This window comes from Adelges cooleyi, unplaced genomic scaffold, assembly GCF_023614345.1.
Source record: "Adelges cooleyi isolate 19-005CV unplaced genomic scaffold, UGA_ACOO_1.1 ACOO_flye_CR_arks_rails_tigmint_CR_PRNA_21, whole genome shotgun sequence".
Classification (NCBI taxonomy): Eukaryota; Metazoa; Arthropoda; class Insecta; order Hemiptera; family Adelgidae; genus Adelges; species Adelges cooleyi.
The window spans coordinates 2,016,769-2,029,661 of NW_026095871.1; the positions used below are offsets into that span (position 1 = coordinate 2,016,769).

The 12,893-nt window shown below is 35.9% G+C and overlaps 1 protein-coding gene across 1 annotated transcript; it reads right to left on the minus strand.

Moving 5' to 3' along the window:
• Window positions 1-3,198: 3,198 nt before the first annotated feature.
• On the minus strand, window positions 3,199-8,395 carry LOC126834480 (bromodomain-containing protein 4-like). The gene is made up of 3 exons (XM_050566418.1): window positions 8,149-8,395; window positions 6,854-7,691; window positions 3,199-4,630 (listed from the first exon to the last, which is right to left on the minus strand). Exons 1-3 carry the CDS (start codon window positions 8,167-8,169, stop codon window positions 3,387-3,389), a joined length of 2,103 nt encoding a protein of 700 aa, XP_050422375.1. The 5' UTR covers window positions 8,170-8,395; the 3' UTR covers window positions 3,199-3,386.
• Window positions 8,396-12,893: the final 4,498 nt, after the last annotated feature.

A 12,893-nucleotide genomic window follows, 5' to 3' on the forward strand; every position in this document is an offset into this window, starting at 1 on the left:
GTACTACTATAATATACATACTGTACTGTACAATGTGCAGACATGCAGTATGCACTCATAATGGACAATCGTGTGCATACCGTGACCACGTGACGCATAATATACACATCCTGTTCGGGGTTGCAAAAATAAACAGTTTTTTTAACCAAATAAAAAATATTATTAAAATATGATCCAAACGGTTTCTTTAATACAAATTAAAAATCCCGTTTTAAACATGTTAGAAACGTTGTTTTTACTTTTTTTAGTTTTGAACAATTTTATTGCGTACGATATTAATTTGATTTGAAATCTGGAATTTAATTAGTTAAATGGTGTAATCATACTACCGTGTACGGCTTAAACTCAAATTCAATATTTACTAATGACGTAAAAATTCCAACCGATAAATTTCTTACGATTAATTTTTTAGGTACTACTTTTGAAAAATGTGCTTTAATGCTTAAAGTTTCTACAAGGCTCTGTGTTTAGCTATTATTTTACAAAAATCTTACATAATTAAATTTTTTTTTTGTAGAAATTTGAATTTTTTTTAAATGATTAAAGAGTGTAAAAGTTTTATTTGAAAAAATAAAAAAAATAGTACATTACATTTTTTTTCTATAAGTTGCTGTTAAAATTAACAATTCAAACAGTAGATAGTTAAACTAAATATTTATGTTGATTTGTAGCGTCGGATATCCAACAAAACTGGCTAGATTGTAGCCTATAAGCAAGAATGGGTCTAGGAATGATAAAAAGGGCTAGAAAACAAATTCACTTTAAATACATGTAAGCAATAATCATGGAGTTATGGTTTACACAGTAAAAAATTCTATAATATTCTAATATATTATATTAGAATAAAAAAAAAGTACATGAGAAAGGGTTTCAGCCTTCATAGGCCCCATTGTACTCGCCCCTGCCTATAGGGCGCCATACTTAATGGGCATCAGGCGTTAGGAGCACTAGACTTAAAGGCCTCTAATTCCCCCCCCCCACCACAAAAGGGGGAACACTTTTTGTTTCGCTGTACAATTTCCCCGGTTGTCTTTTTATTGAAACGCGTGTGTGACGAAGAACAGAATATGAAATCCTGGTAGTAATTTCATAAAAATTGTTTACCGTTATTTACCCAACGGTGAACGGTTTCACTTTCCGTGTGGTCGAAGAGCTGCTGGACGAAGGACGACTATGTGATGTGTTGGAAATAGACCGACCGACGGACGTGTCCGGGCAAATCCGTTTGGCTCGAATTCGCCCGGGCTAAGGTACAGGCACCGTATACAACCATAATAATAATAATAATAATAATAATGATAATCATTGAAAGTGAATCGTCCGAAAAACAAGCGCGTGCTAATGTGAAGACTTACCGACATGCCTAATATTATATTACCACAGCTGTATTTTGCCTCGGTTCTACGGATGCGGTACGATCGGCGTGCGTTTTTCTGGCCGGCGGCCATGGGAAAGCATGAAATCATTAAATTTCACGTTTTCATGCCCAAAACACCGTGGACCGAAAGAGCGTCATCGTCTCGTCCGCGAACCGATGTAAGTATATACGTCTTGTAATCATTAAAAAAAGATGGCTATTGCGCCGCACGTTGTCATATAAGCATAACAAATAATTACACGTCACCGGCGACCGGTCCGGCGGAAACATTTGTCATCGTCGCATACCTACGCCGTGTATTAAATTATTGTAAGACGGTTATTTATTTAATTTTAATTTTTTTCTTCTTTTTTTTAGAAAACCGGACGATTTTTTTGATTTCTTACCGTTTGTAAACACTACCGTTGGGATCGAGAAATAAAACGGCACCGTAAGGGCATACCTATCAATTTTACTATTACTAAATATTACTTTACTGCGTACCTACATATTATATACTTGATTTTGGCATATGTGTATTGGCGCACGCGGGTACCGGTTTAACCTAACGGAAGAGCAATAATTATTACACTTGAACCGTTCGATCGTTTCTAAACATCAGCGTACGACCCGACGTCGTTCAATTACAAATCACAAAATAATTACATATTTCAACAATTATAGCTTGTTTGTTGTATTAGGTATTCAAAAATCAGGCCTAACGGAATCAGGAATGGCACTGCACGGTTGGACGGATCCGGTGCAGTGCCGACACGGTATTTACCATAATAACCGCCTCCGTTGTTCGGTATGCCCTTCTCCGAGATGATTAACCGTTTAGGTAGGTATAATATAATTTCAAAGACGGTTATCGTTGTGGTTTTACGGTGTCATATTAAACAGAAACACTACCGGGCTCGTAATGCGATATATTTGAATTAAGTAATATCGAATCAAAACGATTTTTAACAAAAAACCCGAAAAAATTTGCTCTGTCGGTATATAGTTAAGTAATAAGCCATCGAACGGTCGTTACACGTTTAAAAATGTAAGCTATTCGATTAGCGTTTATATTTGAAATCCCATGTTTCTTTAATCATTAACATACATTGCTAAAAGACAGCAGAAACGAATAATATATTGCGAAATTTGACATAACTCGAGTAGCTATAACAGATATATTATTGCTTTGTGATAGTACGATTATAAATTGATATAATTATTAAAAAGAAAAAAAAGGTAAGCCATTGAATTTTGCTTAACGTAAGTCGTACACGGGCTACTGAATTGCAAGCATCGGGTAATCTCGAAATGCGGTTTAATGTAGCGACAAGGTAAATCTTTAAAAGAGTAATGATAGCTGTTGTAAAGAGCAAAATAATAATAACAACAATAACAAATTATAATTAAGTCGGATGCGTTACAAGCGTTAATATGTTGTTAATGTTTTTTTATTATATTTTTTACTTCATTTGTGGAGACTATAAAAAACACAACCGTATTAAGCATAAAGCGCATTTCTCTTCGAAATCGGAATTTAATAGGCGAATTATCGGAATGTTTCTGTGAAAGCAGTGGCGCCGGATCGTTTCACGTGCACGTTCTTAATGAATAAAAAAAAAACCCTTTAAAAATAATATGAGGCCTAATTACTCATAACAACGGATATTGTAAGTCGTGTGACGATTATTTTTTTGAAAATCCATGATTTATAGCCAATTTAAGTATCGATATTAATTTGTTATGCGTATAAAATAAACACACGTGTAATATTGCACAGTATGTATATAAATATATAATATAACGATAATAATAATAATAATTAATATAGTTGCCTTCGATTTTGCGATGGCCAAGTTTAATATATATATATATATATATGTATATATAAGTTTATACTTACTTATAAATTAGTTAATTTAACGTACTAAAATATTTGTATAAAATAAAATAATACACAAAGAAACAAAAACAAAAGTTACTCGTATACAGTTAATTAGTGTAAGCCTTTTGGGTCTCTCAAATGTTTCTAAGCGGCCGCCGATCTGACGACCATCACGTCGTTGCGCTTCTTCACGTCTTTATAGATGGGCCGGTACGGGTAATCCTCTTCCGGGCCGCCGGTCAGGTACGCGTAGTTACCGTGGTACGCGGCCTTAAATGGCATTTGAGGCATTTGCGGTTGTTGCAGTTGTGCCTGCAGTTGCAGTTGTACCGTGTCGTCGGCCGACGGTCCTCTGAATTTGTTGACGGCAGGCGACACGTAGCCGTAAGCCTGCGGCCGCTTGACGATCACCGAATGAGCGTACGGATGGACGGTGGACTGGATGGGCGCGCCCGACGATTGCGCGTACCGGTTGTCGTCGGCCGACTCGTGGTACTGCTGCTGTTGTGATTGCTGTTGCTGGTGGTGCGGGTGCTGATGGTGGCCGGCAGCCGCAGCGGCCGCTGCCGCAGCCGCGTACGGATTATAGTAGGAATGCTGTTGTAGACTGAACGGTTGCTTGACACGGCCTTCTTCGGGCTTGACGAACACGGGTTTCTTGGGTTTCGACTGTTTTTGTTTGTTGCCGGACGACTGTTGCTGTTGCTGACCGCTGTAAGCGGACGACTGCAGGTGTTGTTGTTGTTGTCCCTGGAACGGCAACTTGCCGCTGGTCGATGGACGCAGGCTTGGCGAGTCTGACTCCAGCGACGAGTACTGCTGTTGCTGCTGCAGGTGCTGCAAGTATTCCGGTTTGAGCGGGATGACGATGGCCGGCATCGTCTTGCCGGCGCCATTCTCGTCCGTCTTGAAGAACACGTTGTGCACGACCGGCAGCGACATCATCGCCTGGTGTACCGTGCTTGACGACGTGGACTGCAGCTGTGGGTATTGATGGTGGCCGAACGCGCCGGCGTCCGTCATGGCCGCGTACATCTGGTGCGTGAACGGTATAGGCACGACGATACTGTGGTAGTTGGGCTGTTCGATTTTCACGGACTTGATGGGCGACACGGACGACGGCACGATGGACTGCAGCGGCGACTGGTGTCCGCTGTAGGGGTACCTGGACGGTGGCGGCGGCGGCGAGCTCGGTTGATAGTTGAGCCGTTTTTCCCGGGGCGTCTTGCTCACTTGCGACACGGCGTTGCTGAAATCGAAGTGGTTCATTTTCGACAACACTTGTTTGTGGTTGAAGTTCTGCGGTTCCGCCGGGGCCGTGTGTTCTATGCTGGAAATGCTTTCCGTGTGATGATGCTCATACGGTGTCGTATGGGTTTTGTAAGACTCTGAAAACAAACGACCATAGGTATGAAAATCAACGATTAAAAAACACACTTTCTCTCGTTAGGCGTTTGCGTTCTTTATTTTAACGACCAGCAATTATACACGCTCGTGATTACCTAGTGTAGATCACAATCATTCAGAGTTAACAAATAAAAGTAAACTTAATTTTGTTTTCACATGTGAATATTATCTTAGTTCAAAAAACTGCATAGTGTGCACATTTTGTAATAAATAAATATATAAATATTTACTACTAGACCACACATATCAAGTTTAAATAGAATAATTATAATTATATATATTTATATGTGTGTATATATATACTTTATACAAATTATGCATTATATACTTCTAGTTGCTGTTGTTTTCAAGATTCATCTACTCAGTTATCTGTGTTGTCCTAATGAAAACATTTCTGGCACCGCAAATGACAATGAATAAATTGTATTTTGGTGATAACTGGTCTTGAATTTTATGAAGTATACTAATATGAATTCATACATTGGACAATACAGATTCAAATAATTAAAGAACCAATATAGTCTTCAGTATTTTGTGATAATATAATACCTACTTCGTGTTAACTAATAAGTAGAATTGTTTTTTTAATTTTCCCAAGGACCTGGGCATAATGATCGACCACAGGAAGCAGGTGTATTATTTAATATACTATGCCGCTTTTAAAACAGGATCTTAACACTTAATTTAACGGTTTCGTTCAAAAAAAGAAAGAAAGTAAAACTGTATTTTCAACAATAGTATTATATTTAGTTCCTTAGTAGTTTTAGTACCTCATAATAGATACTTGTTTCATGTTATTTGCATTACGGAAATTTGCCTATTACACAAGACGAAAATTCAGGAGTGATCTATTTTTTGGTAATGCTTGTTTTTTTTACTCGAAAAAATTAATTTAATAGTAATATTTAAGTATTATTATTTATTTTATTTTCGTATGATAAGCAATAGTATTTAGAAATTCTATCTCAAGTTTTTAGTTAAAAAAAGAAATGATAAGTATGATTTATGTTTCTATTGAAGTAAATACGGAATTTATTAATTGTAGATCTGGTATTTTTATCACTTAATGTGTATATTTTATAAAAAAAATTATATACCTACAATTTACTTATTTTGTTTATTAGCTATATGCATATGTGCATAAATGAGTCTTCTTGAACCCATTTTAACGTTCCATTCCGCCAAAGTTTAAAAGTCATTAAAAAAAAAAAAACAATAAAACCTAGTCGACAAATTTTGTTGAATAGGAATTAGAAACGTACCATGGTCACAAACTATTTTGTGTAGGAAATTAAAAAGATTTTTCGATGTTACGATAGTTATGATTTTTTAAGTTTTGAATGGCATCATATATTATACATTTTTTATAATTACATTTATTAATTTTATGAATGCAGTTAAACGCTCATGCCTAATACTTATGGATGTTAAGTACATTTAGGCTTCGATGCGAAGCTTTTAACTTTTTTGTATAGTAATTTCTGGGAAGCATCCATTGAAATACTAAAATACTATAATTTACTTAATAATTACAATGCAACATTCTTTAAAGGAATAATAATAATTAGCCTAAGTGGTACTTCTCCCTTTAATCGTTTTAAAGTTTGGAAACTAATTATCAGCTCGCTATTTTGTAGGTTTAAAGTTATTTTAGGATATTTAAAGATAAAGAATACAAGTTTATAATAAGTGAAAGTAATTTGAAGTTTGTATCAGGTAATCTCGATGAAACGAATCTTCATGACTATACAGTTTTAGTAAATTCTAAGAAATCTAATGTTCTCTCGGCAATTATTTAATGTAACAAATAATATTAAGATTGAGGTTAATAGATTTCTAATCAAAACATTTAATAAAATAATTCTGGGCATTGATGCGTTGATACGCCAGAGTATTTTTTTTTTGTATTTTAGCTTAACTAATTATAGTAATATCTTAATCATAAACATAATGCACATACATTAACGTGTTTAAATTTGCACTTGAAAAAATATTTTTAATTTTTTATCCTTCGAGTTAAATTAATGAGTTAATGCACCGTGCAAAACCCTAAATAATTTTTTAAAAGTTTTGTTGTATTATTGTATACACCTTCATACACATTTTATCTGGCCTGATACAAAAACATTTGGATTGCCTTCAAATGTTAAATAACTTAAGATAGATTTTCAAACATCAAAATTCGGAATGTCGTTATTGCTTACCTGAACTACTGGTGGACTCCTGTGAGGAATCATGATCCTGTACTGTGGTGACGTATCCCGTGGCGATCTCCAAGTTGGGACTTACTTCCTGCCAGCCGTCCTTGTGGTCACTGCTGCTGCCGCTGCTACTGCCGCCACTGCCGCCGCCGTCGGTACTGCCGCTTCCGCTGTCGCCGGCCAGCTTCTTGGGCAGCGGTTTCCTCTTTTCCTGGCTGCTATCCTGCTGGTATCTGTTCTTTTTGCGCGACCTCGTCGGCTTGTCGGCGTCGAACTTCATGCGCACCTCCTCGGACCAGTCGCTGCTGCCGAACGTTGGCCTGTCGTCGTGCTCGTTGTCCTTGTGCATTTTCTTGCCGTATGTAACGGCCGGCACCGACGATTTTTCCTCGCTGTCGTCGACCGGTTTGCCGTTGGATAGTTGCGAAGGCGGCGGAGGGTCGAACGTTTGCGGTTTCACGCTGTACAGCTGTTCGTTCAGCGGATAGCTGCTGGCGCCTCCTTGGTCCTTGTCCTCTTCGCTGCCACTGTTTGGCGGCCGCCACTGGGTTTGCGGCTTGCCCCGAGCTTGTCTGGACCGCAACGCTAAGCTCTGCGAGTTCCGCTGGTCAGAACCGCCGACCGTGTAAGCCTCGCCGGAAGTGGACGCCTCTTTGCTGGTGGAGGTGAGGTGTCCGCCCGGAAAGTCCAACTCCGACGTCAATCCGGAAGAGGTCGCCGAGTGGAGGCTGTCGGCTATCGAGTAGCCCGCGGTGGCGGTTATCGTACCGACCGTGCCGACCGTGTCTACGGATATCCGGTCTTCGGCCAACGCCAGTTGGACGGCAAAGCACAAAATAATCTAAAAACCAAAAAACATATTATTTAAAAAGTGCCATCGTGTCTAATATCCGTTTCTCTGTAAAAACCCGTTCATATCTGCCACCATATTATTATGCTGTTATAATTAAATACGGTTATAAAATAATTTAAAAATAGATTATTTTCGTTATGCAATTATTAATTGTAAGTGTCTACGTGGAAAGTGAACTGCTGAAACATGTTTTGACGGCAGCTTTAGTTTGTTCTTTAATACTCATTCATGTTACTTGTTCACGCACCAATTATCTTATAAGAAATATAATTTTCTAGTCGATTAATCAAGTTATCATTCTATATCCTACTGTATGCGAGGGTCTGACTTCCTCGTCAACTGTAATACTCCAAATAATTTAGAGTAAACAAACATGATGGGTATTATCGCGTGGTATATGATGACAGACGGCAATAAAAAAAGTATTATCGTTGTAAAAAATTACCAAGCAGTAGAATTTGGCCATTGCGCCGTCGTCGTAGTTGTACGGTGGTGTGTGTATTCTTCGACTAAGCGTCAACCGAAAAATGGTTAAAAGCACAATATATGTATTGTAATAATATGAACTATGTCCGCGCACAAACACTATGTCATGGTACCTCAACAGTGAGTCGGTATGAAAACGAAACTAAATCGAAACGGTCGTGTTGGTGCGGATTGGCGAGCGGGTTCGTGTCGGAAAATCGCGATGGAACGACTGAAGAATGTTTCGGCCGACGGTTTGGTCAGCTCCATCCGAAACACGGCGGGGCAGTTCCGCATCAAGAAAGCGGAATAATTGCGCGAAGACGATGTGGTGGTGGACAGACAGAAAGTGGAAAACTCATCTCACAATGCGATAATGTAAAGCGAACACACATTTGGTAGCCGGTTGAATTAAAACAAATATCGAGTAAAAGCTAATTAAACGATAAAGGAAAGTAAAAAAAAAAATTATTTTAAAAAACAATCCACAGGCGCCGCCTCCTGCAAAGATCTTGATGACCAAACCCATTGTTGTGGGGAACTATATGATAATATTATTATTATTATTTATGTGCGCGGTTTTGCCTTCCTGACCGTTTCTAATTGGCCCGCGAAGCGCAAATGCAACGGTAATAGTACAACATAGATAACACAATCGTCGACAACTGCACAATATTAATATTATGATCGGTTAGTAATAATTATATTTTGTAGTCTTCTTGCAGTTTTAGATGTCCACGGCAGCGGGTCTGGCTGAAAAATTAAAAAACCTCTTTATCATAATAAATATGTTATTTTAATGGCCTAATCAAAAAGCAGTAAACCCGCGATAAAATCTTGTCTTGACGGTTTTAATTACTGTCAGAAAAAATATTATAACAGGTCGAACAATATTTAATCAATTAACAGATATACCAGTTTCCATCAATATCGCCATAATAATAATAATTTTAGTAACTAAGAAAGTCACCAGTGTCTATTTTACTACATCAGAAGTGCGCTGCCCGGGTTTGGAGTTGACGTTAAATTTGAAAGTAATAAATCACTCTCATGCAAACACACCGAAACAAATCTGCAGATATGGTTAAAGCGGTAAAAAAAATACACCTGGTAATATTTAACGTAATAAGTTTTTGATCGTTATTTTTTTAATTACCTACACACATATTTTGATATGGCCAAACAAGAATAGTCCATTATATTATGGCATAATGTGTAGAGCTACAGCTAACGAATCGACTATACAGAATGTATCTTACTTTTTAAATTTATCCTACATTTGTAAGTGGTAGACCGGTTAATTGATGGCTGAGCATCTGGCTCATAATATTGTCTTTATTTATAAGCCGAATTCAATATTATGGTTATGAAGAAGCATCAAGGTTGATGCGAGGGTGAGATCTTAGAAATCTATAAAGTACAAATAAATACTCTCCTTTGGAAAGTTTTGCATCTCACACGGTCGGGACGGCCACAGACCTATCCAAATTATTATAAGACAAAAAAATCAGCAAATCTGTAAAAATCACTATTAGGACAACACATTATTGTTACTGTGTTAATTTTATGTGTTGTTAGTTTTGGTATTCCTACCTTCAGTCTAACTTTTGAGACCTTAAGTTCAAAAACATACTTGAAAAGACAACAAGGTACAAGACTTACCAACCCAAAAATGTTAACGTTACTTGGTTTTCGACTGCGAATCAGTGACGCTACGGCGAATTTAGTAGATTTAGCGTGTACTACTTAAGATTTTTATTTTAATTAATTAGTTATTTTTTTTTTTTAACGAAGTCAATTAACGATTATTAATGCTACTAATACAATTCGTGGGGAAGCTAAAAACAAATAATACATATTTAGTTAATAGTAAGCAATATTGCAGTATCAGCTGTATTAATTCATTTAAACTGAAGAAAAACAGCAAAGCAGATACTGAATGGACCGATATCAATTAACAACAGTGAGCACACATGTTAGAAAGTGAAAAATCATAATGCTATAATAATTGATACGGCGTGGTTTTCCGTTTTGGTTTTGCGACTATATCCAGTAGTCAGTACTTTCTTTATTTAAAGACGATTATTAATTGTACAATTTACAATGTAGATTACATACATGTACAATAAGTATATCTGATCTCGTGAACAAAGCAAATGACAGAGATCAGGTGTGAAAAAATAGGTGCTCAGTAGGTCACCTGAACATGGAATGTACTTAAATTAAGATTGTGAGTTATTACAACTGAACGCTGAGTATATCTCTGGGTCAAAAGCGGTTCGGGCGCCTGCATGTGTTGTCAGTAAGTGTTTTGGAATGTAGCTGAGCGATGAGACTATTAGGATGATCTTGCATTTTGATATAATAATCTTGGGTAAAACATAGAAGCGTTTTTTAGTCAGTACTTAATATTTATTTAAGGTTTATTTTTTATGAAATTCAAGTATAGATATAAATTTAAAGTTCACAGTAGTCCTTGTTTGGGCAGATTGCAATAATCACCTTTTTATAAATATTTTGTTTGCGATGTTGATGACCAAAGTAAAATTTGTCATTAATATAAAATTATAAGTTTTAAAAAATATTGTTCACTTCATACGTACAATAAAAAACTAATATAAGCATCGGTTATTCGGTTGTTTTCTCCTGAATAGTTTTAATCCTTTACCGCAGTTACGGTTCAATTATAATTTATCACACATATCCTCGTTTTCTCATCAAAGACAACAATCTAATATTAAATCGAGAAAGGTTATTGTAGCCTAGCAGCCCCCTTCTGCTGATCCGAGTCCATCTTTGTGGCTGGAAATTTATAGTAGTACGTCAAATCGTTTCTCCAACTAATCGTATAAGAACGTTTGTTCTTATCTGTTTGTTAAAACTATACAATTAAAATAATACAATTTTAAACTATACGATTAATGTCTATATTAGTCATGTTTTTAGTGTCGAAGTTTGTAACTACACAGCCAAACTTTCAGTTTCCCGACTTTGTGTTTCATGTTTAGCGTTATGTTAATTTAATTTTAACAGACGCTCGTTAGCGGACGTTGTAATTAATGATCTCTCGAGCGTCAAATCGTAAACGGCTGAAGCAACTCGTGTTTTATTATGTATTAAAGGTATAATAGAGTAGGCACAGTACAGCTGTAGTAATCAGGTCAACTGCGAAATAACATACACTCATTATGTGTTTAATACATTTTATTAGTTTGCAATACTCGAAGTATGGAACATACAATAATATAATAACACGTGTATGCTGCTGATGTACTATATCATAAATGGTTATAATGATAATATACGGTAGACGAAAAACGGAATAATGTGCCACACGCGTCTTAGAGCTAAGAAAATGTATAATATAATATTTTTAACATTTTTAACTTTCGCTGAAATTTTATATTATGTTATTAACTGGCCGTCGTTATTATTACTATTATTCTATATTTTTCTGCGCGCTGAATGAGGAATCATTAAAAACGTCTGAATTTACACAAACTATTGTATAATAAAATAATATATGAGAACAATCCGGCGGGGAAAGTGTACTGTGTTTCATATATTAGGTATACGACTGATGGACTCCAATAGATATTTTGTCATGTCCGAGTGTAACCGTCATCCGTTACTTTTTTTTTTATTTCTTTTTCTTATACTTATCGTTTATTAACTTGTTGCACAATGCACACCGTACACGGCCCGAGGAAAAAAACGTAATCTGGTCTGTTATTGGCGACAAATGTTATAATTTTTCATTTTTTAGAGTACATATTACGCGCGTGGCCCACAAGTCTGATAACAACGGCTGTGTTTTCAGTTAAATTAAAAAATTTCCTCACGCCGGTTATTTAACCGCGCCCGTTGCTTGCACGTGGTTGAATTTTAATTTACTATAGGCCACAATGATATGAGAACGTTGAATAATAATATCATACACAATTTGTTCTTCTTTCCTAATTCCTATTGATTGATAATTACCAATATTATTTTATTTTTCATCAAAGCCGTTTGTGTAATTATGTTGAAAATATAAAAGAAGACAGAATAATACATGCCAACTGTACTCTGAATGTGAAAGTTATTTTGCTTTAAAAAAATCAATAACGTTAATCATTAATACAAAACCGTAACACAAGTGTTTACAGTACATTTTCAATCGTAACATTATCATACTAAAAAATATTGACCGGTTTCGCGAACTTTCGGCCACCGCAATAGAAATTTGTTTTTATTTGTATGCATATTTTATTAGTTTTAAAATGTGTAAATTATATAAAACTTATTTTTTTCACAGTTTTAATACACGAATCGTTTTTCACATATTATTTGAACGCTAAATACCGTATGCAAATTATTGATAATTATAACATATTAATTTTTTATCTTGTTTAAAATTCATAGTCAAGTGTCAAATCCAATTAGTACATGACCGATTTATATTTAAATATTTAAAATCAAGACTGAAAAACGAAAAAAAAGAAAAAATATATTAATACTTATTAATGTATTGTGGTTTGTAAATGTATTATATTTTTATGTACATTTGCTTAATCGAACAATACAAATAACATCTCATGCGACTTATTGTTGAATGCAAATGAATGTCGCATTGGAAAACGCGTCACGAGATGTGTTTGAATCATAAAAGAAAACGGACGTGGAGCTAGAAATTACAAATGGGTGATGCTAATCTGTCCAAGGATAGTGAAAAAAATAATTTCC

Bases quoted from the DNA above. Each gene is read 5' to 3' on its own strand.
- LOC126834480 (XM_050566418.1), bottom strand. From the start codon at position 8,169: ATGGCCAAATTCTACTGCTTG. The intron at 7,692-8,148 runs GTAATTTTTTAC...TTTGGTTTTTAG, and splicing joins TGGCCAAATTCTACTGCTTG to ATTATTTTGTGCTTTGCCGT. The intron at 4,631-6,853 runs GTAAGCAATAAC...GTTTGTTTTCAG, and splicing joins GGAGTCCACCAGTAGTTCAG to AGTCTTACAAAACCCATACG.